Below are 25129 nucleotides of genomic sequence, written 5' to 3'. Positions count from 1 at the left end.
TTGACGCTAAGCCTATCATGGGCTAGCGGGGCTGTCCTGCTTCTTGAGGTACGTACCTTTTGACGTCGGATCTTTGGCGGGGCAGATTCATGAGGCGACGCTCATGATGATTCATCCGGCGACGAGCTTGACATCGTTCTTAAGTGTCCTTTGGATATGGAAGGCCCTTGAGTTCCCGAGTCTCTCGATTTTGTGTTCTTGAATCAATTCTAGGCGGCATCATGGCCAGTCTACCCTCGTTTGCGCCCTTTCCCAAGGTTCAATGGCGGCAGCATCTCAACGCGCAGGAATGGGAATCGCTGCTCGAGGCATGGGAGCTTCTGGCGCGAGCATGCCTGCAGCTTTCGGACGTTGAGCTACAGAAGAAGGCAAAACAAGATGACTCTCTAGCCGAGTTCCTCGTCTCATTCGTCGAAGAGACAGCCGACTCGGGTCCTGCAGCACTGGGATCTCAATCTCACGCGACGTCATTGCGCAAGCTCGCATTTCAGCTCACGTCACGCCTATTCGCCCTCTCGCCGCCAGCGCAACTCTTGAGCTTCGAACATTTGAGTGCTTTCGCGCGTCTCTATCCCCGGAAACTCACAGCACCGGTGCTTGCTGAGCTTTTCGGCAAGCATGGTCCTGTTGCCGAGGCTTCTCTGACCGCGCTCAAGAAGCAGCTCATACCGCAGCTCGAGGCTGGTATCAAAGGCGATCTCAAGCTGGTGGAATCACAATTGATACGACTGAACCCATTGCTGCATACATCGCCCCATGCTTGTGCGCAGTGCTTGGCCGGGTCGGATTTTTTCGATGGACTGGTCATCTGTTTCAGGGTGATGAACCCTCCGCTTCGAAAAGCCATCATCACGACGGTGTATCTGTGTCTGGTGGGCCTGACCGACTTGGAGCGATGGGCCATGTTGAACGATCAGCTGTACGAGCTGAAAGCTGCGGCAGATTCACACAAGGCTGGCCCTCTCAATGTCAACGACTCGCTGGTCCCCGAGCTTGTGACGTCGACGCCCATCCTCAAGGTCCTATCGAAGAGAGCAGAGGATGCAGGGGCAGCAACGGCCAACTTCAGTAAACGCATCACTGCCCTGTATGAATTCAAAAAAGGCCCCATGCTACGACCAAAGCGCAAGAGGAAGGTCGACAAGGGCAAAGGGAGGCAGTTGGAAACCGACATGGATGCAGACATGCACGTACACAAAATGAGCCAGATCACACAAGTACAAGACTTGTTTCCGGATTTGGGCGCAGGATTTGTGGCAAGGTGCTTGGACGAGTACGGCGACGATGTGGAGCAGGTCGTTGCCAATCTGCTTGGTGAGAGTCTGCCGGCTCATCTGGCCACGGCAAATCGAAGCGAGCCTCTGTGCGTTGATCCCGCACGTCAGAATGGCCCCAGCGCTAACAGAGACAGCACTTCGTCACATCCGCCGCCGCAGCCTGATCTGGCGCCGCACCCGACGCCGCCTCAACTACCCACGCGTCGCAACATACATGATAATGATGAGTTTGACAACCTCTCTGCCGACATGTCAAAGATCACATTTGGTAAGGATCATGAAAAGACCGAAAAGGAGGTGTCTTCCACCGCGCCCAACAAGGCTGCCATTCTCTCCGCGCTCGCCGCGCTGGATCCCGACGACGACGAGCGCGACGACACGTACGACGCCGCTGATGTCGGCGGTACCGTCGACCAGAGCAACCAGGAAGCAGACGGCGCCAATGACGGTAATGAGGAAATCCTGTACCGCGCGTGGAACATGGACCAGAAGGCCTTTGGAAGGGATGCAGCGACTAGGAGAGGAGCAGGCAGAGCCAAGCTGAGAGAGGAGACGGGTATGACGGATGAGGCGATCGAGGGATGGGCTGTCATGCTCACACGGAACCCGGCGCTGAGACGGAGGCTGGAAGCCAAGTACGCCTTCAGCGGGGAGCAGAACGCCATCGAGAGCACGTCGTGGCGCGCCAACGAAGACAATTCGGATGCTCCTGGCCCATCGCGAGGCAGAGGTCGCGGCCGTGGCAGGGGAGGACCGGGTCGAGGACGCGGAAATGTCTCCGGGCCCACGGGTGAGAAGGATACGACGAACGCGAGGAAGAACAAGGAGGCAAACAAAGGATCGAGAGCGAACCACAATCGTCGAGAAGGACGTGTGAGGAAAATGGCACGTGGTGGATTTGCCGGATAGACCGTTGCTGGCATTCATCATCTATAATGTCACCACCAGTTTCTCACCACTAACCCCTTTCCCGATGAGTTCGATGCCAGCCTCTATGCCCTCGAGTCCTTTCCCGACTACGCGCACAGGTAGTGGTAGCTTGTATCTACCCTCTTCCAGAAGCCTTTCAAGGGCAGACATGATGCTGTGTCCGCCCTGCAGGGTCCCCACGTCGCGACTCCTGAACGTGATGGAGTTGACACCATCAGGCACGCCAATCTCCTCATCGCCCGTCCACACCTGTGCGTACCTTCTAGGACCATTGAGGTTGAACGCGTCAAAGATGTCACGTTGCGATGCGCCCGCGCCTACAGCGTCAAGAATGGCATCGACGCCTCTCCCTTCTGTGGCGGATTTGACGTCTTGCGCGATAGTCGTGGACGACCGGTTAATGACAGCGTCAACACCGAGGCCCTCCACCAGTGGCTTGTGCCTCGGAGAGACAGTTGTGAGGATGCGGCACTCTGGTAGCGATAGCTTGAGTAGCTGAATGGACGCAGCTCCTAACGCTGAGCTTCCGCCCAGAACTAGTACACTCCCCGATCTCAATATTCCCGTTGGTCCATGGTGTAGGAATGGCACTGGTGCGGTGAGTCCAATGCTAAGTCCCATGACGGCAGTCATATACGACACCCTACTCATGGTCATTCCAGATGATCGATCACTCAAGAAGAGGACTTACTTACCCCAGAGACGCAGCCTCCTCGAAGGATAGAGCGACTGGCTTCCTCCCGACTCTCCAGCTGTCGACAAAAGCGTACGCCTGAAAGCTCGCACCCACGTCACCTGTCACGAAGCAGCCCATGACTTCGTCACCGACTTGTACATTCTCAACTTCGTCCCCGACCTGCTGTACGACGCCAGACCCATCCAGCCCAGGGGTCATGGGATACGAAGCCACGCGATGGCCTGCAGTGATCATTTTATGATCCGCTGGATTGAGTCCTACGGCTCGTATGTTGATGAGAACTTGAGTGGGTGATGTAAGGCGTGGGAGGGGAGCAGTGGCTGCTTCAAGGGGGCCGCCTAGGGCACGAATGAGAAATTTGGTGTTCTGCGCTGCCATGGCTGGCGGTTTCTCCGACATTGTCTCTCACTTTCTCATTATCAGGAGTAAGAGATCCGAGGAGGCAGAGATCTGTTATGTATTGAGTCAAATGCATTGAGATGTCTTATCGTGGCGATGGACACGGATGACCGGCACGGAGATATCGTCGGCTCCGGGACACCAACATTGCAGGATTCGTGGTTGAAGGGCTAATGCCGTTCTGAGCCATAAGCCTGCATGGTCCATAGGCGAGACTCGGCTGCGAAAATGCAAATACACTTGTTGAACATCATTCAAACTGCCCGCGGGACCTGAGTCTACAATGGAAACCAAGAGGGCCCCGGACGACAAGAATAAGGCACTACTCTTAAGACTATCACCTACAACAGTTAGACTTCAAAGTCAATGATAGTTAGGCTTGAGAGTTAATCGCAGTTAGGCTTCAGAGTCAATGATAGTTAGGCTTGAGAGTTGCTGATAGCTGTTAGGCTCCAGAGTCAAAAGCAGTTAAGCTTCAATGTTCAGAGTCAACAGCAATTAGGCTTCAGAGTCAGTGACAGTTGGGCTTGAGAGTCAATAGTGGTATCGCATAAGCATCGCTACAGCGTAATAAATCCCAATAAACAACGTCGGCACACCAAGTCCGACTCATAACGCCTGTGCCATGCGCCTCGTATAATCCCCAAATCCAAACAGCTCCTCATATACTCCCGGCCAGACCCTCCACCACGTCTGCCAGCATGCGCAGCTCGTAGTACTTGGCAACCCTTCTGACAACACCAAGCTTCTTGCCAATCTCCTCCCTACTGACGACGCACTTCCAAGCACCACTGCAGGTACAATGCTCCATGAGGTCGTTCACGCGAAGCGCGCCGCACCGCTCGCACTTGGCGTCCTGGATGGTCCACTCCACAGTCCATGACTCCACCATCGACAAGAGTCTCTCTTCCAGGGCAATACGATCGTACTCGACTGAGCAAAAGGTGCATCGCCACACCTGTTGACCCGAGAAAAGGTCCTCGTCACGGCAAAAGTCCATATCGCGCGTCATCGTGCAACTGTCGCACGAGACCTGCGATATCTTGAGTGACTCGCTCGGGTTGACAAAGGTGCCCTCCTTGGAGAATTCGCGGACATCAAACAGCGCGAGCAGCTCCTTGCGTAGGAGACGCGCCTCCATTGTGATATTCTTGTCGAGCGAGAGAACCTGCATAATGGTCTTGACCAGCTCGAGAATGGAATTCCGCGATGAGGTCGGGAGATGAGAACCCGGCAGCGTTGGGAAGCTGTAGTCCTCTGCAAGCTCAGGGTGGAGCAGCTCACGCTTTTGCTGCGCAATCAGCCCAGCAATAGCCCTCTTAAACGGTTTCTCAAAGGCCTTGCCCGAGATGATCTGGCCTTCTTGGTTCTCGATGTTATTCTGAGGAATCTGCGTGAGGCGAGGAGTCGAGTCAGGATCGTTGACGCTCTTGTGCTTCAGCGCATGCATCAGCTGCACAAACTCAACAACCCAGTCTTGGAACGTAGACTGTAGTCGTGTCGGTAGGAATGTTGCCATTTGCCAGTGCATAATCGTCTCGAGGTTCTGCTCCTCTGCCTCCACAACTTCCTGGCAGGCTCGGCCGCCATAGTTGAACTCGTCGTACCAGACCAGGTAGTCCCAGTACTCCTTGATTTCAAGGTCGATAAAGTGGAAAAGGGGCTTGCTCTTGATACTCTTGATCACATATTGAGCATACGCAAACGCAGTGCCCACCTCTGCCTTTGTTGTCTGCAGGATGAGCCTGTTTGCGTTCGCAAAGACAACCTGCGAGCCCACACGTCGAAAGTCGCCCATGAGCTGCTGGAACGCCTTGCGCGACATCATCTGCATGTAGTAGTGCAATGCACGGTCGTACATGAAACTGTCTGGACATTCAACCCAGCGGACGAGGTGTTGGACAAGGACATCTGCCATGGTGCTACCACGACAGGCCTCGCCCCACCACGACTTAACCATCTCACGGAGAACGACAACACCAGCGTTGGAAAACGCGCTCTCTGATGCGAGGACCTCGGAGCCATCAGATGTGGGGTTGAACGAGTCAGCACCCTCGAGATCATTGATGAGAGATGATGTGAGAATCGTGTTGATTGCCAGGTTGCGCACGTCGAGATCGATACACACTGAGGAGAAGGTGCCTGGGTTGTTGACGTTGGGGAGCTTGACGGCGTCCAACGGACCGAGCAGGTCGTCTTTCTCATACCCAGCATGATCAGGCCGAGGGCCCGGTGACCACCAGAGCACGACTCCATTGGCCTGCAGTCGCCTGGCGTACGCGACATCAATCAAGAAGCGAGGATCTTCTCTCTCCAGGTTGCAGAGTGGAACGTCGCCGTACCTTGCCAGCGCCGTCAGGTGCAGGATCCACGATCCGAGCCCGAGGTAATGGCCAACCAACCTTCTCGCAACAACAGACTGCCAGCCCAGGGGCGGCAGAGAGCTGTCCGACGCATCGTACTTGAGAGACAGCACTGGAAATTCACCCAGGATCGGCACGTCGTGGACCAGCTGGTTGGACTGCGATGACTGAATCGCCAGCATCTGAGGTCGCGCCTCGACCTTTCGTATCTTCTTGACAATGTCGCCAATCTCGAGATGGGCCTTTCGTCGCGTGGTGACTTGCTTGATCTGGAACGACACGCGCTGCTGGTAGGGGAAGCAGTCCTGCCAGTTGGTGCCTGCCGCTTCCTCAGCCCTCTTGGCCATCATCTCCGAGTAGATGCGTGTGACGTTGGGCAGATCTTGCCCAGAATCTCGGCTCCTCTGCAAGATGACAATGTGTGCTTCATCCCGGGTCGTGGAGAAGATGCCAAAGATTTGTCTTTCTCCGGCTGTGATGTGAGAAATGTAGATGTAGGCCATGGGCGATGACTCGAGGTATGTCCGCGCCTTGAGAGGTCTCTTTAGGCCATCAAGATCAAATCCCTGTTCCAGACCTTTGCCAAGCACACCTCGCTGTTGTTCATCGACGGTACAAATGTTGCCCAGCTGGAGAACAGCGCGCATATTGAGAGGCAGTTGCTTTTCGTAGACACCCTCCACGCTGGGATGATTGAACAACAGCGAGAACTTCTCCGTCTCGTTGAAGTAGACTTCCTCCGGGACAGTCAACTTGAAGAGGTGACTCGATGGGTGACCGTTGGGCAGTGTGTAATTGACTTGCTCAACTTCACAGCCGTCAATCTCAATATCTGGCAGCTCTTTGCCTTTCAGGTTCAGGAAGACTTGGCGAGGCACCTTGATCTTGAGGGCGTGGACCCTCGCGTCGATCAAGACATAGGCAGTGACGATGCCAGGTCTGTCAGTCGACCAGAGCTGGAGCATTTGCCAAGTATTCATAAAGGTGGCGTGTGCTTGCTTCATGAAGGTCTGCTGGATATTGCTACCAGTAAGCCCTCGGCGGTCGCCGAAGAGCTGGCGCCTGCGCACCCGAGCCTGCTTCTGGATACGCCATTTCTGCTTCTGATACTCCAAGAAGGCTGGGTAGTCCTCGGACGGGTCAGGCATGACTTTGGGCAGGGCCGTCATCGGGTCCACGTTCTCAACTGGTTCCGGCGACTTGCGTTTCGTCGCCACCGCCGGCTGAGAAGCCGCAATGGCGGCATTCGTGTTCTTCGGTTTGAGGAGCTTCGCGCCAAAGTCCTCCAAATCTTCCATGCGGGGGTTGTTGAGGTTTGTTATGTCCTCCAGCGGTCCCTTGACATTGACAAGATCGGTGATCTTCTTCTGCTTCATCTTGTCGTCTTTGATGTTGATCCTCCTCTGTAGCCAGTCGGGGTGAGGCACGCGCGGAACCGGGTTGCGTACTTTCTGCAACGCGGCAGGAATGGTGATGAGCTTTTGGATCACGGAGCCAAGACGCTCAAGGTAGTAGTCCCAGTCAAGAAGAGCACGAGGGTCGGTGTCGGCAGGCTCCTCCTTGAGCCACTTCTTGAGATATGTCCGCTTCACAGACTCCTCGGCTGAGAAGATGGCTACGGGAACAGCTCGTTCGGTGACGGGGGCGTTCCTCGGGCGCGAGCAAATGATAAACTTGCAGTTCAAGCCTTTGTCTTTGACCATCTGTTCACCCAAGAAATCTGCAAGTCGCTTCGCTGTCGTGATGCTGGTCGACTTTTGCGACCCGTACTCCTCGAGCGTTTTGCTCATGCTCCTGTTCTCTGAAATGAGCTCCATGAGCTCCTCGTACGCCAACGTCGAGCCCTTGCTGTGAAGAACGTCGAGCCACTGATTGGCAACCTTGGCAACGGCAGTGTAACACTGCGTCAAATCGGACCCTTGGAGGAAGAATTTGAAGATCTGCTGCTGGAAGATCTTGATGAGCTTGAGCTCACCACGGCGCTTTACCTCGAACCCCTTCAGCTCGGCTAGACTACCATCGTCGTTGAAGACGGCATATCGCTTCTTCAAATTCTTGTCTTCTTCTTTTGACGTGGGTAGGATCATGGCTTTGTACGGACCGTCGACCTCGAAAAAGATGGTGTTGTCGCTGTGTGTCTCGTACTTGTGTGTTCTTTCGTCGACAAGGGTCTGATACTGGTGGTTGGTGAACTTGCCGTGGACGAGATGATTCAACATGACGCAGGGGTATGAGATGTTGAGCTTCTTGCCGCCCTTCATTTTGAAGGCAAAGTTCTCTGGGAATGTCGCCGGCAACATACACCAGATACCGTCGGTATCCAGCTCGAGCGGCCGTCCCAGGCGCTCCACGAGCTGCCTTGCGAGCTGGATAATTCGGGCACCAGTCAAGCAAGTAACACCAGCCATCTCCAACGAGTACCATCGCGAGCCCTTTCGCATGACATAACCGTAGAATGAGTTCAGGATACACTTGTGCGCAAGCTGCAGGGAGTCGTACACGACCACCATCTTCTTGGCTGCCTCGACCTCGTTGGGTGGCGCCCCAGAGGACTGCAATGCTGCCGCTTTGCCCTTCCAGACCTTGGTCTTGCCCTTGTAATCGTATCGACGGTCTCGGAAATCACGGACGGTATGTACGTAGAACGGGTTCTCTCGCTGGCAGATGATTGCTTCTTTGGTGATTGTCGTTGAGTCGTGAATTTTGTGGTAGATCTTTTGCGAATACAACTGCAAGCGCTTGCGAGTAAGTGCGGCTTGTTCGTCCAGGCTCAACTCTTGAAAGCTGCGCATGGGCGAGTTGGGCCACTTTCCGGGAAATTTCTCGTTCTCCAGGGCGTTCCGAATCATCTTGTACTCGTCTCGTTTCGCGGGGATGTACTCTCCACGCCATGACCACGGAAGCCTCCTGTCACAAGTCTTTCCAGGCCTGTTGAAGTCACATGCCGCACAGTCTGACTCGTCGACCATGGAGTCGGGCTGTAGTCGATTTGTGGTCATGATGTTTGGGTACATGGATGCGACGTCCAAATGGTAGATCAAGGGTCTCTCATGTCGATTCGGTGTCTCTTTGAGGTTTAGCAGCCGGCTCGTGATCTGCTCCTTCACTTCGTCGTAGTTTTCCACATCTTCGAGTTTCTTCTTCTCTTCCACTTCCACAACGAACTTCAACGCGGCATCCAGATCTTTCAAGAGCTCGTCAATGGCTGTCGGATCCACCGAGAAGTCGACGGGAATGTCGGCGCGGAAGACACCTGCCTCGATACTCTCGACGTGGCCACCGACATATGTCTCAGAGTCCAACAAATGTCCGTCCCAGAATGCTTCTCGTGGCGCAACATGCTTATTTGGCAAAACAATGTTTTTCGAGTATGCTTGCACCATGAGAAGCATTTCGCAAAGTGTACCGGTTCCCTTTCGCAGCACCTCGTCGCCGCTGAGGGGCAGGACGGTACAAAGCGAGAAGATGAAGGGGTGCACGTACTTCATGTAGAGGTAGTACGTGGCAACCGCGTCTGAGACGGAGTATTCCGCCAAGGTTTGAGGCCTCTCACTTGCGTACGGCGTCATGAGCTCAGGGTCGAGTTCGTCGGGGTCGTATCCAAGCTTGGCAACTGTTACAGCTTTCAAGCCTCGCGAACCCTGGGGAAGGTAGGAATCTCGATTCACCCAGTGAAAGCAATCCATGTGTACACCGTAGCTGCATTTGTAAGTGTCCTCGTTGTCCTTCTTCCACCCAATCTCCTGGTACATGTCGAGACCGTTGACAGCAGCTCGGGCATCCACAAACGGCCAATCGAAGAAATCACCGTTGTACGTGGCGATGACGGTCGGTCGTGCTTCCTTGATATGCTCGAAGAATCGCTCAATCACCGCCTTCTCGTTCGGCTCGTTGAAAATCATAAACGGACCTGGATACTGTGGTGTAGGAGTGTAGTCGAAATCTGAAATATCCTCGGCCACGATCTCCCGGTTCGTGATGAGGAACCCTTGCCCGTCGATCATGTACGATATCATCATGATCTCGTCAATGGCTGCGTCTGGGAATTTGAGTGGCGCCTTGGTAGTCTCTATGTCGTATGCCATCACCACCGGATCGGCTGGTAGTGAGCGCTCTGGGTTCCGGACAATGCTGACCACGCCATGCATTGCTTCCACAAAATACCACAAGCCCACTCGGATATCTATGCTGTTAGACGTAATCTTGCCAATAGACGCCTCAACATACCTAAGTCGATCATTACTCGCACATGATATGGCACATCGTATTCGCGAATGTCTATTATATAGTCGCTCGCATCCGTCGTAGTGTTCATTAGTCGTTCGTCGTCTCGTGAATCATCAAAAAGGTCAAAATTGCCGTTCGCCCTGATGCCTAGGTTAGTCTTGTCTTATGCGTAGGGGAAGACCACTCACGTAGCCACCTCGGCGTATGCGTCCATCGCATCCATGTTCTTCTTGTTCTTCTCCGCCACAGGCATAATGTCCCTCCTCGCACTCATCAAGTCGTTGACATTGGCGAACTTGAGCTCGAGAAATGTTCTTTTGTAGCCGAGTAGGTGGTTCGGCATGTCGAGGTCATCCTTTTCTATCCTTCGAACCGCTTTGACCACACCGTCGCCCGGTACACGTTTGACCCATTCCTCCACTTCAGACTCGTGGCCTCTCTTGACGCCTATGAGGAAGTACGGCTCGTACTCGACTGTGGCTTTGAAGTAGGAACCACTATCATCAATGAAGTAGCAGTCGAGTGCGGCGCGGCCGTGCGGTAACCTCTCGTCCTCGATCGATGTCGGCTGAACACCTACGAGCCACCCGTCTCGGCGCTTCCCGCTCTCGTAGCGCGCGAATCCCATGTTCTCGTCGATCAAGTTTGCTAGTCTTGTGCGTTCCCATTTTTCGTCTGCGGATGTACCCTCTTGTCGTGACGAGGCAGCGAATGTGCGATTTCTCGGGCCATGATATGACTTCTTGCTGTTGCCGCCGCGGCGGAAGCCTTTCTGGGGCTGCCGCAAGCTGGTGTTCGGCATGGTGAAGACAGTCGACGCCGTCTGAGGCGGGAAAGGCAATTAGAGAGAAAATGCAGCCGTCATCAATTATGTGCTGCTATAGAGGCAACGAGGATCGTAGCCGAGTCTGTCGCATCAGGTATTGTTTTGCTGAGTGACCATGGGGAACGTGGTGGATATCAATGGCTGGCCCTTGTCTGGGATAATTCAGGGAAGACGCGTTTCGTCGCGCCAGAGCGCGTCTTGACGCGATGCTGCCCCACAACCAATTAAGCACTTCAGCCACAGTACGCTGGGATCTCAGCCACAGTATCCTGCTCAGCCACATCTCGAATTCCTGGCATCATGACGCTTGACGATCCATTTTCGAACACCCGATATACCCAGTGACTTTCTTCACTCGCCCATTGCGCAAGCAGGAAGCCGAGAATGGCCTCACCCGTCCCCCCGAATCCGAACAGTCCGTCGACACCTCCGAACCAAAAGACGCTGAACGTATGGAATAAACCAATCGACGAGCAGGACGCCAAGAACCATGCTGGTCCCGTCACGTTCACCGAGGCAGTCGAGACAGTCAAAATAGGCGAGCTGTCAGAAGTTGCGAAATACCCTTGTGTGCGAAATGCACTCCTTCAAGGCATCGGGGCTGGGTTTGGCGCGGGTGGATTGCGATTTGTCGCTGGAGGTAAGGTCCTGGGATAGCTTGCGCCAGAGCAGAGGGTTAATCCTGGCAGGTCATGTGTTCCGATGCGTAAATTGGGCCTGTGGAACTTTCCTCGCGGCGAGCATGGCCTCGTATGAGTGGTGTCAGTACGGTCGACGGTGCGAGCGGCGCGAGATGAAGCGGAATATCGAGATTGTCACAGAAGGCCGGAAAGACCAGGCACGGAAGAAGATGGAGCAGCAAAGGGAGGAGGCGGAGGCGCGGAAGTTGCAAGAATCACAGAAACCGTGGTATTCGCGATTCTGGTAGGGGCCTTGCGGGCTGTGTACCATTTTGTACATATATGTATAGATTTGCAACGCATGCCCTTGGTAAAGGGCCGGTATCATGGGATTATCATTAGTAGTTATGTTGCCCAGAGGCAGTTTCAAGCGTTTCGTCCGCAATCCTGACGATACAAAACCACACAACCGAACGCCAGCAAGAGAAGTTGAGCGACAGGCTGCCGTTAGCTGGGCTGGACCATGTCGTAAGACCGATTGCTTTCCTCCATGAACTGTACTCTTCTTGCGATGTCCTTGGATGCTTCCTCTTCGCCCTTGACCTGTTCTCTTCGCCTCTGCATTCGCCGGGCTCTGGCTTCGTTCTCCTCGCGTTTGCGGTAGTCTGCCATTTGCTGCCTGCGCTTCTGGATTCGAGCCTGGGCCAGCGCTGGCGTCGGCCTGAAGCCCACGCCGTTGATCCCCGTGCCATCATCATCGTCGTCCTCTGGGTCGTAGATTGTGATTTCATCTTCCCGCCACGTCAATGCCGCTCGTATGGGTTCGACGACTTCCATTTCATCCTCATCGCCAGTGCCCTCCCCCTTCTTCGCCGCCAGCTTCTTGCGCAAACTTGGAGGCGGGGTCCCGGTCCTTCTCTGCCGGGGTTTTGACCGCGATTGTGAATCTGAAAGTCGGTTGATGGAAGGGTATGCTCGCTGCAGGCTTCCGTCAGGCACGTCAAGGCCGACGGACCTGGGCGGTTCAAGAGGAAGGTCCGGTTCTGGTATTGTCTGCTCCCCTGAGCTGACTTCTTCTGCTGGAACAGCTCCTTCATCTGCCATCTCATCATCCCCTCGCTGTCGTTTGCGCGCATCCGCGTCATCCTTGTTGTCCCCGACACTGGCTGCGCCTACCCCGCCCCCACTCTCTCCTTGAAGATCGAGGCCACGGAACTTATGGGCGACTTTAGATCGCGGGCTGTTGCCATCTCCATCCTCTGCTCGGTTGACGTCAAATGTGAACTTGATGGGCGTGATGGCAGTTTCGACCCCACGCTTGCGCTTGGGTGTTGGGGTGATAGGTGGTGATGAGTCGGCCATGGCGGCGGGTCATGAAGATTTTGGAAGTGTAGTTCCCAAACAAAGGGAGTATAGCGACGCAGTGATCAGGAAATGAAGGCTCTTGGTATTGTTCTGGTCAGGTATGAAGCAATGTCGCGAGAGGGATAGCTGTGAAGTTGAGTCTAATGGCGAAGATGAACGAAGCAAGGGCGGCGTTATGAGTGTCGCTGACGGCAAATTGCGGAAACCGCGCCCAGAGCTGGACTAGTAACTCTGCTCATCTGGCTCCTGGTCACAACAAAAACTCGCCCAAATCACCTCAATCGCTGGAACTTTTTCCTGAGTATCACGGCAAATCGATGCTGCGACTGGGCAATCACGTTGCCCGCCTGTACACGCGGCACCACCAGCAGGTCGCACTAGCGAAACACAGCGCCTGCGGTCAAACCTCATGACTGGGCTCACATTACACACATTGGCGGTCATCATGAATGACCTTTGCCCGCGGTGCATAATGTATCACGAGTCTCGAAAAGGCTCAGGAATCAGGGATGATGATGGATTCTGCTGTGCACAGCGACGTAACGCCCACTGTCCATCGGTTGAACAAAACAGGCAAGTCGAGACCTGCACTCTCTATGCAGCCCGTGGATTTGAAGAACCGATAACCTCAGCTGAGGTAGGGAAAGCACCCGATTGATGAAGTAGGAAGCGCAAGTCCATGTACTGTTATGATACAGGAAGAAACCTGCCGACTGGACTCTAGAGGCACACGGATTTGACCCAAATGTCCGGTATTAGTGACTTGTTGGATCTTGGGATGTTAGCAAGGTAGGTTCGGTACAAACACAGCGCCTTGTCACGCAGTTCACGTGCGAATATCACCAATCTGATTCACAAAAAAATATTGGTCGTCTCGAACTCATCACGCAGCAAACCACTCTGAGAGTCTGGCTATCTGATGCAACACTGCCAAAGAAAGACAGCAGCTTGAGTGAAGACGCCCGGCTGAAGCGAGGCACCTCATGCTTCGTCAGACGAAGGCCAATATCAATATCCACATGCTTGGAGATCGCGGCAGCTATATCTGCTGTGGCAGACTGAGACTGCCACTTTACTCGCTGAGTGAGGCTATGTGAATGGCCAGACTCCCGGTTGGCACGATGGCTCGCCGCAGAGCAAATCGAAAAAGAAAAAGGATCATCAACAGATGCGCTTGGACCAGGCACATTCCCTTGTCGCTTAAGAACTCGCAAGTGGCTGTTGGATGGCGTATCATCCTCCCGAGAATCCGAGATGATTACCCCGCCACCACTGTACACGCCCCGCATCATCACCACCGTGACGACGAAGTCGCGAAACTTGAATCCAACCAAGTGGAACCTTCCGTGCATAACGCCATAATAGCCTGTCGCATGCTGCGTGAGGTATTAGTCCATTCAGCCTGAATTGTACATCCTGCCAACTAATAACATCGATAATACCCTTCCTTCGCCTCGCCTGCTCACCACGACCCCTCCCTAACATCCCTCTCCAACACACACACATACCATCAAGATGGCTGACGCATCATTCAGCTTCGTCCCGTTGGGCGCGACTATCCAGACCTTTGTTGTCAACAAGACCAACATTGTCCAGGGATTCGACACTCAGGATCAGTACGCCTCGCACAACTCGCCTTACTTTGGCGAAACCATTGGGCGCGTCGCAAACCGTCTTAAGGGCGCCCAGCTCGCCTCCATCAACGGTGGCAAGTCATACCCTCTCGCTGCCAACGATCGCGGCAACTCTCTCCACGGAGGTATCAAGGGCTGGGGCAAGCGCGTTTGGGATGGTCCCAGGCCCATTGGTACCCGCTCGATTCCTGGCGTCGACGGACTCGAGGGTGGCGAGACGGTCGAGTTCACCCTCACAAGCCAGGATGGCGACGAGGGTTATCCCGGCACCGTTCTTGCCAAGGTGATCTACACCACTGGCACGCAGTCGCTCAATGGCAAGACCGTCAGCGTCCTGGGTATCGAGTACGAGGCCACTCTCACCGACGGCGCAGAGGAGACCGCCATCAACCTGACCAACCACTCCTACTTCAACCCCGCCGGCGCGCCGGATGCCAAGACGTATGCTGGTACCACAGTGAAGCTGGCCACGAACAAGCATCTGCCCGTCGACAAAAGCGCCATCCCCACAGGAAAGGTTGAGCCCTTCCCTGGACTAGACACCAGCAAGGAGTTCACCATGACGGAGAAAGGCCCCGACGTCGACCACTGCTTCGTCACTGTCGACGACCCCAGCTCGGTGCCCATCGACACCAGGAACGAGCCCCTGAGAAACAACCTCACCGCATACCACTCCGGTACCGGCGTGCATCTCGAGGTTCTCAGCACAGAGCCCAGCTTCCAGTTCTACACCGGCATCGGCATCAACGTCCCTGCCGTGGGCAACGTGCCCGCCCGTGGACCCAGGTCGGGCTTCTGCTGTGAACCTGGGAGGTGGGTGAACGCCGCCAACGTGGATGGATGGAAGAACCAATGCATCGTCAAGAAGGGGCAAACATATGGTTCCCGAGTCGTATACAAGGGCTGGTCGGATTAGATAAGTAGCCATTCATTGCGAGCGGAGTACAAATAGACTGCCTTGGAAGCGCCCCATGAGTCAAGGCTCAATCCGAATCACTGTCGTCCCCCAGGAACGCCAGGTCGGCCTGTGCCCTCCTTTTTCTGGCCGCAAAGCTTTGCTCTTCGTCTTCTTCTTCTTCTTCCTCCTCCTCTCCTGTTTCTTCTGCATCATCACCATCGCCCTTTTCGTCGTGACTTTTGCCTTGCTCCTCAGTATCACTGTCTTTGTTCTCTCTCAAGCTTTTCGCCTTGGCCCTCGAGGTCCTCGCGCCTCGGGAGCTTCCCCAGAGCTTGTTCATCTCCTGCGCACTCTCGAGGTCAGCCAGCAGCTCCCGCCTCTCCTTGATTTCTCTAGCCTTGGCTTCCGAGAAACGACCCGTCATGCCGACATCGTTCAACATGCCTCTGAGGTGCTTGATCTTGGCGCGTGAGTTGTCCCCATAGGACTTGAGCTCGTTATGCCAAAGCTTCCGGACACCGCACTTGACCAGGTGACCCTGCAGTTTCTTGATCTCCGCCGTGTCCGGGTCGTCAGCGGTGTCGCTGGCTTTCGGTGCGCTCTTCTTTGCTTCTTTCTTGGGTTTCTTCTCTTTCGGGGCAGATTGAGACTTGGAACCGCGACGTTTGGCTGTGGCGGGCTCTTCGTCAATAAGCACCGACATTTCGGACTCGTTGTCGCTGTCAGCAGCCCCCTTGGCCTCATTTTCCTCATTCGCGGTGTCTTTGTCTTCGGCTGCCGGGGAGTGCTGCTCGATGTCATCTTCGCTGTCCTCAACGTGCGAGGCAGTTTTTGCTTTTGATTGACGAGGCGCAGGCTTGGGTTTTGGACGGGGCTCGTCCGCCTCTTCTTCATCGTCATCCACGACCTTCTTCCGTCTGGCGATCTTCTTCTGTGGCTTGACGACTTCCTCTTCCTCCTCGTCGTCGTCCACATCCATGTCGCTCCCATCGTCCTCGCTGTCCACAATTTTCTTTTGCGGTCGGCTAGCCTTCTTCTTCGACTTTGCATCTTCTTTTCCGTCCTTGCTTTTTGAGGTCTTCTTCGGCGCACTCTGCTTCCTTCTCTTTGGCTCTGGACTTGCGGCATCATCGCTCGGCCGTTTTGAGGCCTTGCTGTCCGGCTTCCAGCCATTCATCAACTTATCCTAGTGAAGCCGTTAGCTCTGTGTCTTCACCCCTACGAGATTCACACGTACCACATATTCTGTGATCAGTTCTTTGCTTCGTCCTTTCCATTGCTCATCCCGGAAAAAGCCATCCTCGAGATCATTGTCTTGCTCAGCTTGTTTCCGTACTTTGTTGACAGTCGTGGTCTCTGGGTCCGCAGCGAAGACACTGCAGGTCGCAGCGATGAGGGTTTCTTCCAGTTCCTTCTTCGAGGGCGCCATTGTGAAATATAAGCTGAATTTTCCCCGGTATCAGTCCTACAGCATCGCCGAAGAAACGTAGATAATGGATGTCAATGCGTGGGGGTTACGCGCTCGTCATCAAGAAAGACGCGTCGGACAAGGACGCGAGGATGCACGAACGTCACGATCGACGGTTCAAGCTCGAAATGAGTGGGGTTCAGTTGTGCGTGACTTTTGCGCTACCCTATAGCTTCACCTCCGAACCAGCTCCAATGGATCAAATTCAATCTGCCGCCTAGAGGGTTGTCCAGAGAGCTCGAGTAGATTTTCTTCTTTTAGTCTTTCCGTATCATGGTTTAATTCATTTGCGCGCTGGCCTTTTAACACCAAGGTATACTAGTGCACATCATGGTCAAACTCAACACTACGTAGTACACAGTTCATATGCTTGGACAGACCAAATTCTTGCCTTTGTCACGCCTGAGCTCTTGACGCAGCCCAGAAAAATGTCCTTATTTAAATCCTTTTGAACGAACAGCAAATAAGATCTGTATTGTCGTGAGTACATGTACCGAGATCCGGATGTATGCTCCGGGCGAAGATCTGGCCGGCTGTGGCTGGTGGGTCCAGATGGGCATCGCATCGTGGCTAAAGCCTCTGCTGACGCCACGCTTCTCACCTCCAGTCTTATCATCCGTCATGAAACCAGAGCTTCCCAGCTGTTAAACTCTACACATCGCCAAAATGTCTGCATCACTTGCGCCAGAGTGCAACGACGTCAAGGAGTGAGTGCACTGCCGAGGGAGCCTGGCGTTGTTGCTGACATTGCAGGCGCTATGACACATGCTTCTTGAAGTGGTACAGTGAGAGTGAGTCCTTCCGACGGTTCATTCAACTCCAACTGGGGCTTCGACTGACGCTGGGCAGAATACCTCAGAGGCTCTGATCGCGAGAATCAAGATTGCGCCGAGCTTTTCAAAAACTACCAGAGCTGCCTCAAGGTAGTGGAAGCCATGCTGTCGCACTCTGCACACTTTTACTGACACTTGCCAGGTGGCTCTCAACGAGAGAGGTATCAACAAACTTGTCGAAGAAGCTCGAGAGGACAATAAAGACAATGATGTCCGCTTACTGAGCCCTCCGAAAAGTACGTCATTCGGTTTCTTATTGTGACCGGGATTGCTGACTTGGGGCCCAGAGTAATTGTGCTTATTTTGTCCGGCGTTGGCGCCAAGCTTGGAGTTGGGTCACTTGGGTGATATTATTATTCAGTGAGGCTGAGTTTCTCACTGACAGGCATGTTAGCATCGTATTCAGACCCCCATAGATATTCTCTCCTCATATAAACTTTCTTGTGTTTCCGACGATCATGGAACTGGTTTTTGACGCAAGACATGAGCCTCGCTGAGTTCCAGGTCAGTCGCGCCACCACGTGACTGGGCACGTCAGTGGCAGTGGTGGAATGAATGCGACGACATGGACCCGCGGGGCGACCACCAGACGCGCGACGCCAGCTGGCAGCTTGCATCTAGACTATCACCAAGACGCTCCGACGCTTCAACGCATCCACGAGTCCCATTGATCTCCGAGTGAGCAATCATTTGCATCTCTAACTCATATCCTCTCATTCGACGCCTTTTGACCTTCGACGACTCTCGATAGCCCTGTCTAGACCGACGAAACGTCATTGCGAGCCTGCGACAACAAGCACCCCACGATAGCGACGTAACGACAATTACAAACGGTCGACGACCAGTAGACGCTGCTCGAGGCCGTATTGTTGGGGCGATCCGTGTCTGATGACAGGATTCTATGGGCCCCTTCTCCTTCGTCACCCTCTTTATCTTTATTGCTGGCTACACCACTGCGCGCTGGCATCTTGGCACCCGTCTTTATGAACTGGCCATCTTCGCTTGGGACAACGGAGTAGTCGCACGCACCGCCCGCGGGTTTCTCGGTCTCTCGCTTCTTTTTGCGTTTATTGCGATTCCGGTTGTGCTGCTTGCTAGGACAGAAGGGTCGCTGCACCCCAGGGCGTCGGGTGTGGGTGTTTCAGCACGAGAGCAGCTCCGACGTCGAGGTTCATTCTGAGGGCGCTATTTGACATGGTAGAACATGATGGGCTTATGAGAGTATTCTGGCCGACGGACGTGGTTAAGTTCGACCGTCCGGGAGTGGTCGTTGGCTGGCGCAACTCAAATCTGGACGTCTTTGTTGTAGCGGTGTTAGACGACGTTGATGTAAGGGTCCATGTGCTTCAATTTACAGTATAGGCTGACCTTTAGGCTCGCGATGTCGAATTCCATATCAAGCACGGCACCTTCTTCAGGTCGTCGCCGCACACGCCTTCTCATGCATTCGAATTATGCGGCCATTCGTCGATGCACGTCCTCGGAATCTCGAATCCAACCGACCCGAGTGCGATGAACCCTTCTTGGCTATGTGCAGTGCCATCTTCGTCTCGACGATCCCCTAGGATCACTTGCGCGAAAGCGTCCAGTGTGCAACTGATCATGTACAATCGACCGCGACCAAAAGGAATGCAATACATCTCTCTTGACCCGATTGCGCTGGCTCTCGACTACGAGGGCTCGGATACTCGCCACCCGAAGACTGTCGGCCCAGATAGTGCGGAGGAAAAGCAAGAAAAGCAGGCGCACGAGCAGCGACAAAAACTTGTCGAGAAGCTGAAACAACACACGATCGTCAAGAGGGTGCCCTCAGCGCGGGACAAGGCGCTCGCCAAGATCGTCAACCAGGTTAATTGGTCTTGGGAGTTGGAGCAGACTTTGCAGAAGAACGTAGGCCGACTTGGGCCAAGACCGAAGCGCAGCTTGAGCGTTTCCCAGCAGGTTGTGGAATCGGCCGCGACAATGCGCAATTATGTGTTGCAGCAACTTCTCGAGATTTTCACTCTCTATCTGTTCCCCACGATTCGGCAGATCTTTGTCAGTCTCCTGACGCTGCACCGTCTGGTTGCCGAGGCATTTCTCGTTCTCCTGGAGTTCCGCATCAAGCCTGGACGTCCAGCACTCAAGGATGTGTCCGCGACAGCCCAGCAGATTGAGATTCGACTGCAACAGTTTTGCTACTGGCCAATGCAGTACGTCAAGCTCCGAGAACGGAAAAGTAATTGGGCGAGCATCAACACGAGCCATCCTGACTACATTCGCTTCTACAATAGCTTGTGGCTCGTGGCCAACGATGTCATCATAGGACTTGCGCTCGGATCCTACATTATCGATCATGCGGATTTTGTGGCGTCGGCTGTGGAGGGTCTGCTCAAGACCTACACGGTCGATGCTTTGCAAAGCAGCATATTGTGGCTGACAGGCTGGCCTGCTGGTTTGAAGTTGAACGACGAGTTGGCTGCCTTCCTTGGCGATCTGTTTCTTTGGGTCATTGACTATTGGGCTAGTAAGTATCTAACCCGGCTGCGTGACAAGCTTCTAACAATGGCCATAGACTGCGTTGAAACTCTGGGTCCCTTTCTGCCCAAGATCGTCTGGTTCATCGGCTTCTCTTCGTTCGCCGGCGCCAGCATGCCGATTGCCATGGTGTCTGACATGCTCTCCGCCTTGACAGTTCACATCTATTCCTTCTACCTCGCGTCCGCTCGCATCTACCATTGGCAGCTTGTCATACTGCAATCGCTCTTCCACCTCTTCCGCGGTAAGAAGCACAACGTCTTACGCAACCGCATTGATTCTTGCGACTACGACTTAGACCAACTCCTTGTCGGCACCATCTTGTTCACGTTGCTCTTCTTCCTGCTGCCGACCGTGGTTGTTTTCTACCTAAATTTCGCGGTTGCTCGAATGATCATTATATCATTGAAGGCTGTGTTCGACACGATGCTATCTTGCTTGAATCATTTTCCCCTGTTTGCACTCATGCTTCGCCTCAAAGACCCGCGTCGTCTACCGGGGGGCATTCGCTTCGAACTTCGAGATACCCTTGTCGCGACTTCCGCGACCGGGACGGTGACTGAACCCCCGACGTCGGTCATATATCTCAAGGTAAAGAATGTCCGCACTTGTCTAGTCGTTAGCTCATCGTTGTACAGTCCGTCCCGTTGTCCTTCACAGCCATGTTCAACCAGTACTTCCAGATGGCGCACCGCATTCGAAAGCATTATTTGTCGCCTAGTGTTCTGCTTTGTCTTTTGACAGGGCGATTTGTTCCACCAATCGACCGGCGCAACCTGTACAGCCTTCAGTATAGCATGCTGCCCGCGAAGAGGGCTACCGTGGGCGAGATGTGGAAAGCCCTCAAGGTGGAGAAGAAGACACCTAACGCAACACAGTATCCAGTGCTTCCAAAGCTGCCGACCTTACCTGGCAGGAGGATGGGTAGGACGAGAAGTGGGCTGTGATGATAGACATTATGAATAATTGAAAAGCTCACGTTCAGATACGTCTGGTGTTCCAATGGCAACGAGTGCTTGAGCGAGACTCTGTCCAAACACTTCAAACTGCTGGCCGAGGCCAGGGTGTCCGGAAGCAATCTCGACGCGACCATGTTGATGAGCGCAAGCGTTCATCGCGAAGAAAGCCACACGAAGGTGAGCAACTTGACTCGAATCTATCTACTGGCTGATGTCCGCTTCACCAAGGCTCACTGAGCTCTTGGCTACTGACCTGGTACACCACGAGAAGGTCTCAGCCAATCGTACCAGATGCCACAAGCACTTGCTCATGTCACCCTCCACCAAAAGCCACTTGGCCGATGGCTTCATCGGTCTATCTACACCAAATCCAACGCTGCCGCTAGGTACACACATGTCCGCTCCCACCAATCCAACCGACAACGCTGTCGCTAGATACAAGTACCAAATCGCCCCGCCCGACGATCTTCAGCAACGCTCTCAACCTCGCTCACAAGCTCCCCATCAATCCTCCTCTCCTCACCCTCACTGGACCCCTCTGTTCTTCCCCTCGCCGGGACTCCGTGACGAGAGCCGGCCGGGGAGAACTCACCTGCTGGGTCATCTGGCGGCACTTGGGTGGCGCTGGCGTCGCCAGAGCCCAGCAGGCTGCCTCAGCCAGCCCTCGCCACCGTGTACACCAGTCTCCAGTACACTTCTCAACCGGAAGTGCCTACGTGTAGTCAGTGCACGTTACCGTCCAAGAATGGCTGTACTTACCTAAGGAATCCTCCCTCGTTCTTATTCCGGTCTGACGTGTGTATCTAGGTGTAGTCAGCTGTATATTGGCACTCAGGGGCGACTATACTTGCTAAGGACATCATCTCCGGCCCCCCTTGTGGGCTGATATTCAGCTCTAGGTGTAGTCAGCTGGGCATTGGTACTCGAGGGTGACTAGACTTGCCAAGGATGTCTTCCCTCTTCCTGTTGCAAGCTGAGGTTCATTTCTCGGTGTAGTCAGGTGTGCACTGCCGCTCAAGGGGACTGTGCTTACCAAGGATATCCTCTCTGGATCCCGAGGTCCATATCTGGGTGTAGTCAGCTGTGTACAGTCACTCAAGGGGACTGTACTTGCTAAGGATATCCTTCCTGGACCCCGAGGTCAATTTCTAGGCGTAGTCAGCCTGTGCATTGGCACTCAAGAGGACTGTACTTGCCAAGGATGTCCTCTCATGATCCTGAGGTCCATCCCTGGGTGTAGTCAGCTGTGAATAGGCACCGGGAAGTGGCTATACTTGCTAAGGATATTTTCCCAAAGGTCGAGGGACATCTTGCGTGTAGTCAGCTGTGTGTTGCCACCGAAAAGAGGCTGTACTTTCCAAGGATGTTCCCTCTGAATGTCGAGAGATATCCCTGCGTGTATTCAGCTGTGCATTATCACTGGAGGGCAGTTGTTTTTTCCAGAGATAGCATCCAACGTTCTGGTTCCAGACGGAAGGACGGGCATCTCTGTGTGTAGTCAGCTGTGCGTTGTCACCAAAGGACATCTGTTCTTGCCAAAGACATCACCCGCCGTTCTGGTTCCGGACGGAGGACATCTCTGTGTGTCGTCAGCTGTGAATAAATTGAAGTCCAGCTGAACTTGCCAGAGATATCACCCGCCGTTCGTGGTTGAAATAGAGGGACAACTCTGCGTGTTTCCAGCTGGGCATTGTTATAAAGACGACCTAGACTTGGCAGAGATATCATCCGCCGTACTATTTTCGGACGGAGAGAGATCTCTGAGTGCAGTCAGCTGTGCATTTTTATGAAGACCAGCTGGACTTGCCAGAGATATGACCCGCCGTCCGTGGTTGGAACGGAGAGACAATTCTACGTGTAGTCAGCTGGGCATTGTTATGAAGACCAGCTGGACTTGCCAGGGGTGTCATCTGCCTTACTGTTCTCGGACGGAGGGATGTCTCTGCGTGTAGTCAGCTGTGTATTATAGTGAAAGCCAGCTATACTTTCAAGGGAGGTCCCTATTCATCCTTATTGCGGTGTGAGGCCCGTCACTGTGTGTATTCAGCTGTGCATGGATATGAGGTCCTGCTTCACTTGCCAGGGAGATTCTTCTTTTCTGCCATGAGAGATCCATCCCTTGATGTAGTCAGCTGTGCGTTGTAATGAAGGCTAAATGTACACCCCAGGGAGTCCAGCCTCTGCCCTTGTTGTGGTGAGAGGTCCAATCCTGCGTGTAGTCAGGTGTGTGTTGTTATGAAGACTCGCTTCACTTGCCGGGGAGATTCTAGTTTGCTGCAAGGCTGCAATAAGAGATCAATCCCTGAGAGTAGTCAGCTGTACGTTGTTATGAAGCCTTGTGACACTTGCCAGAAAGGTCCTTATCTGCTGCAATGAGCGATCCGTCTCTGAGTGTAGTCAGCTGTGATTGTCACGAAAACACTCTGTACTTGCCAGGGATGTTTTTCTCTGCTCTTTCAGTAAGAGATTCATTTCTGGGTGTAGTCAGCTGTGTTTGTCACAAATGCCTTTTGTACGTGCCAGGGAGGTCTTCCTCTGTTCTTTCAGTAAGAGATTCGTCCCTGGGTGAAGTCAGCTGTGCATTGCTATGAAGACCTGCTGTGCTTCCAAGGATGCCCTCCTCTACCACTACCGCGGTGAGAAGTCTATCCCTAGGTGCAGTCAGCTGTACATCACTACTGAAGACAAGTTCACTTGAAAAGCACATCTCTTTCATTCATTGTTCGGTGCGATGGTCCGCCCTGCGTGTAGTCAGATGTGCATTGCCACTCAAGGACAGATGTACTCTCCCGGGACGTCCTCATTCATGTGACAGCGGAGGCTCGTCCCTGGGTGAAGTCAGCTGTCTGTTACTACTGAAGAACAGAATCACTTTCAAAGTACATCTCCTTCATCCCTTGCGCGGTGCAATGAATCTCTCTGCGTGCAGTCAGATCTTTTGCCACCCAAGGACAGCTGTACTTGCCCGGGCCATCCTCAACCATGTTACAACGGAGGCTCGTCCCTGGTGCAGTCAGATGTGCATTGCACTCTAGGATATCTATACTTCCCCGGGACATCCTCTGCACTCATGCTGCAACAGAGGCTCATCCCTGCGTGTAGTCAGGTGTGCATTGTCACTTGGGGACAGCTGTCACGTACTTGCCCGGGACATCCTTTGCATTCATGTTGCAGCGGAAACTCGTCCCTGGTGTAGTCAGATTTGCATTGTCACTCAAAAATAACTATACTTGCCCGGAACGATCCCTGCGTTCATATTGCAGCGGAGGCTTATTCCTGCGTGTAGTCAGATGTGCATTGTCACTCAAGAATAGCTGTACTTGCCCGGGACATCCTCTCCACTCATGCTGAAGCGGAGGCTCGTCCTGGGTGTAGTCAGATGTGCATTGTCACTCAAGAACAGCTATACTTGCCCGGGACATCCTCTCAACACATGTTGCTGCGGAGCCTCGCCCCTGGGTGTAGTTAGCCGTGCAACTGCAACCACTCGAGGACAACTTTCCTTGCAAGAACAATGAGACTTCATCAGAATTGCGATATGACCATAATGTGATCAAGCGCGCTTCTGGCCCGACTCACTTGAGCGAGGCTTGGGTGCGGCGACGGTTTCTTTGACCGACAAGAGTCGAGAGGAGGCGCTGTACGAGTAGATGCCACATTAGAAGTGATGTGTATGGTTGATGGATCAAGGAATAAGAACAAGGGTTAGAGGGGGGCCGGTTTTTCTTATATACAATTTGGAGCCACCGCACGATCACTCCCCAGTGACTGAGCTCCCTTTGACCTCGGGCATGGAAGCCTGACAATGACTCCCAGGCATATGGACAAGGATAGCTCAGAGCAATGTCGAATGAGCCTCGCACTAGCACGAAATAAGCTGCTTAGACTTTCCCAGAACCAGAGCGTGGTCACCACGTGCACCACAATGAATACATACACTTTCCACGTGGCGGTTCAAGGGTCCAAATTAAGCTCAGAGCTTAGATATTGACAAAGTTTATTGAGGATTGACTCATAACACATGTCAATGTAGACCATGCGAGCCTCCTCAACCATCGTGGCTGTGGGTTGTCGCTGGCTCGCGACCGTCAGCCATCCAGATCAGTGGGAGGACAT

General features: G+C 53.8%; 9 protein-coding genes across 9 annotated transcripts; 5 read left to right on the top strand and 4 right to left on the bottom strand.

Moving 5' to 3' along the window:
- Positions 1 to 221: 221 nt before the first annotated feature.
- Positions 222 to 2186, top strand: F5Z01DRAFT_628189 (uncharacterized protein; the record flags this gene model as incomplete). The annotated part of the gene is made up of 2 exons (XM_046261583.1): positions 222 to 1363; positions 1412 to 2186. The coding sequence occupies 2 exons, from the start codon at positions 222 to 224 to the stop codon at positions 2184 to 2186; spliced, it is 1917 nt and encodes a 638-aa protein (XP_046114940.1).
- A 21-nt stretch (positions 2187 to 2207) lies between these two features.
- F5Z01DRAFT_677266 (chaperonin 10-like protein) lies at positions 2208 to 3303 on the bottom strand (the record flags this gene model as incomplete). Its single annotated transcript, XM_046265340.1, has 2 exons — positions 2208 to 2850; positions 2903 to 3303. 2 exons carry the CDS (start codon positions 3301 to 3303, stop codon positions 2208 to 2210), a joined length of 1044 nt encoding a protein of 347 aa, XP_046114939.1.
- Positions 3304 to 3964: 661 nt separating this feature from the next.
- Positions 3965 to 10695, bottom strand: F5Z01DRAFT_683521 (DNA polymerase epsilon; the record flags this gene model as incomplete). Its single annotated transcript, XM_046265858.1, has 11 exons — positions 3965 to 9148; positions 9176 to 9180; positions 9220 to 9307; positions 9335 to 9365; positions 9402 to 9409; positions 9434 to 9517; positions 9539 to 9733; positions 9755 to 9797; positions 9831 to 9849; positions 9894 to 10033; positions 10082 to 10695. 11 exons carry the CDS (start codon positions 10693 to 10695, stop codon positions 3965 to 3967), a joined length of 6411 nt encoding a protein of 2136 aa, XP_046114938.1.
- A 307-nt stretch (positions 10696 to 11002) lies between these two features.
- F5Z01DRAFT_328861 (uncharacterized protein) lies at positions 11003 to 11747 on the top strand. The gene is made up of 2 exons (XM_046259096.1): positions 11003 to 11359; positions 11409 to 11747. Exons 1-2 carry the CDS (start codon positions 11104 to 11106, stop codon positions 11645 to 11647), a joined length of 495 nt encoding a protein of 164 aa, XP_046114937.1. The 5' UTR covers positions 11003 to 11103; the 3' UTR covers positions 11648 to 11747.
- F5Z01DRAFT_328862 (uncharacterized protein) lies at positions 11748 to 12907 on the bottom strand. Its single transcript, XM_046259097.1, has one exon. It carries the CDS (start codon positions 12699 to 12701, stop codon positions 11847 to 11849), a length of 855 nt encoding a protein of 284 aa, XP_046114936.1. The 5' UTR covers positions 12702 to 12907; the 3' UTR covers positions 11748 to 11846.
- Positions 12908 to 14080: 1173 nt separating this feature from the next.
- Positions 14081 to 15373, top strand: F5Z01DRAFT_328855 (galactose mutarotase-like domain-containing protein). Its single transcript, XM_046259095.1, has one exon. The coding sequence runs from the start codon at positions 14220 to 14222 to the stop codon at positions 15252 to 15254; it is 1035 nt and encodes a 344-aa protein (XP_046114935.1). The 5' UTR covers positions 14081 to 14219; the 3' UTR covers positions 15255 to 15373.
- On the bottom strand, positions 15288 to 16785 carry F5Z01DRAFT_328882 (transcriptional regulator). Its single transcript, XM_046259098.1, has 2 exons — positions 16474 to 16785; positions 15288 to 16422 (listed from the first exon to the last, which is right to left on the bottom strand). The coding sequence occupies exons 1-2, from the start codon at positions 16663 to 16665 to the stop codon at positions 15322 to 15324; spliced, it is 1293 nt and encodes a 430-aa protein (XP_046114934.1). The 5' UTR covers positions 16666 to 16785; the 3' UTR covers positions 15288 to 15321.
- Positions 16786 to 16980: 195 nt separating this feature from the next.
- F5Z01DRAFT_664408 (mitochondrial distribution/morphology family 35/apoptosis) lies at positions 16981 to 17981 on the top strand. Its single transcript, XM_046264100.1, has 5 exons — positions 16981 to 17411; positions 17458 to 17495; positions 17554 to 17627; positions 17680 to 17773; positions 17825 to 17981. The coding sequence occupies exons 1-5, from the start codon at positions 17371 to 17373 to the stop codon at positions 17827 to 17829; spliced, it is 252 nt and encodes an 83-aa protein (XP_046114933.1). The 5' UTR covers positions 16981 to 17370; the 3' UTR covers positions 17830 to 17981.
- A 462-nt stretch (positions 17982 to 18443) lies between these two features.
- F5Z01DRAFT_328849 (N-acetylglucosaminyl transferase component-domain-containing protein) lies at positions 18444 to 21113 on the top strand. Its single transcript, XM_046259094.1, has 3 exons — positions 18444 to 18866; positions 18912 to 20645; positions 20693 to 21113. The coding sequence occupies exons 1-3, from the start codon at positions 18732 to 18734 to the stop codon at positions 20999 to 21001; spliced, it is 2178 nt and encodes a 725-aa protein (XP_046114932.1). The 5' UTR covers positions 18444 to 18731; the 3' UTR covers positions 21002 to 21113.
- Positions 21114 to 25129: the final 4016 nt, after the last annotated feature.

Source organism: Emericellopsis atlantica, assembly GCF_019669845.1.
Source record: "Emericellopsis atlantica unplaced genomic scaffold F5Z01scaffold_30, whole genome shotgun sequence".
NCBI lineage: Eukaryota > Fungi > Ascomycota > Sordariomycetes > Hypocreales > Bionectriaceae > Emericellopsis > Emericellopsis atlantica.
This window is presented reverse-complemented; position numbering and strand designations above follow the sequence as displayed.

Bases quoted from the DNA above. Each gene is read 5' to 3' on its own strand.
- F5Z01DRAFT_328861 (XM_046259096.1), top strand. From the start codon at position 11,104: ATGGCCTCACCCGTCCCCCCGAATCCGAACAGTCCGTCGACACCTCCG. The intron at 11,360-11,408 runs GTAAGGTCCTGG...TAATCCTGGCAG, and splicing joins ATTGCGATTTGTCGCTGGAG to GTCATGTGTTCCGATGCGTA.
- F5Z01DRAFT_328862 (XM_046259097.1), bottom strand. From the start codon at position 12,701: ATGGCCGACTCATCACCACCTATCACCCCAACACCCAAGCGCAAGCGT.
- F5Z01DRAFT_328855 (XM_046259095.1), top strand. From the start codon at position 14,220: ATGGCTGACGCATCATTCAGCTTCGTCCCGTTGGGCGCGACTATCCAG.
- F5Z01DRAFT_328882 (XM_046259098.1), bottom strand. From the start codon at position 16,665: ATGGCGCCCTCGAAGAAGGAACTGGAAGAAACCCTCATCGCTGCGACC. The intron at 16,423-16,473 runs GTACGTGTGAAT...CGGCTTCACTAG, and splicing joins AACTGATCACAGAATATGTG to GATAAGTTGATGAATGGCTG.
- F5Z01DRAFT_664408 (XM_046264100.1), top strand. From the start codon at position 17,371: ATGTCTGCATCACTTGCGCCAGAGTGCAACGACGTCAAGGA. The intron at 17,496-17,553 runs GTGAGTCCTTCC...GACGCTGGGCAG, and splicing joins CTTGAAGTGGTACAGTGAGA to AATACCTCAGAGGCTCTGAT. The intron at 17,628-17,679 runs GTAGTGGAAGCC...GACACTTGCCAG, and splicing joins ACTACCAGAGCTGCCTCAAG to GTGGCTCTCAACGAGAGAGG.
- F5Z01DRAFT_328849 (XM_046259094.1), top strand. From the start codon at position 18,732: ATGGTAGAACATGATGGGCTTATGAGAGTATTCTGGCCGACGGACGTG. The intron at 18,867-18,911 runs GTAAGGGTCCAT...GCTGACCTTTAG, and splicing joins CGGTGTTAGACGACGTTGAT to GCTCGCGATGTCGAATTCCA. The intron at 20,646-20,692 runs GTAAAGAATGTC...ATCGTTGTACAG, and splicing joins CGTCGGTCATATATCTCAAG to TCCGTCCCGTTGTCCTTCAC.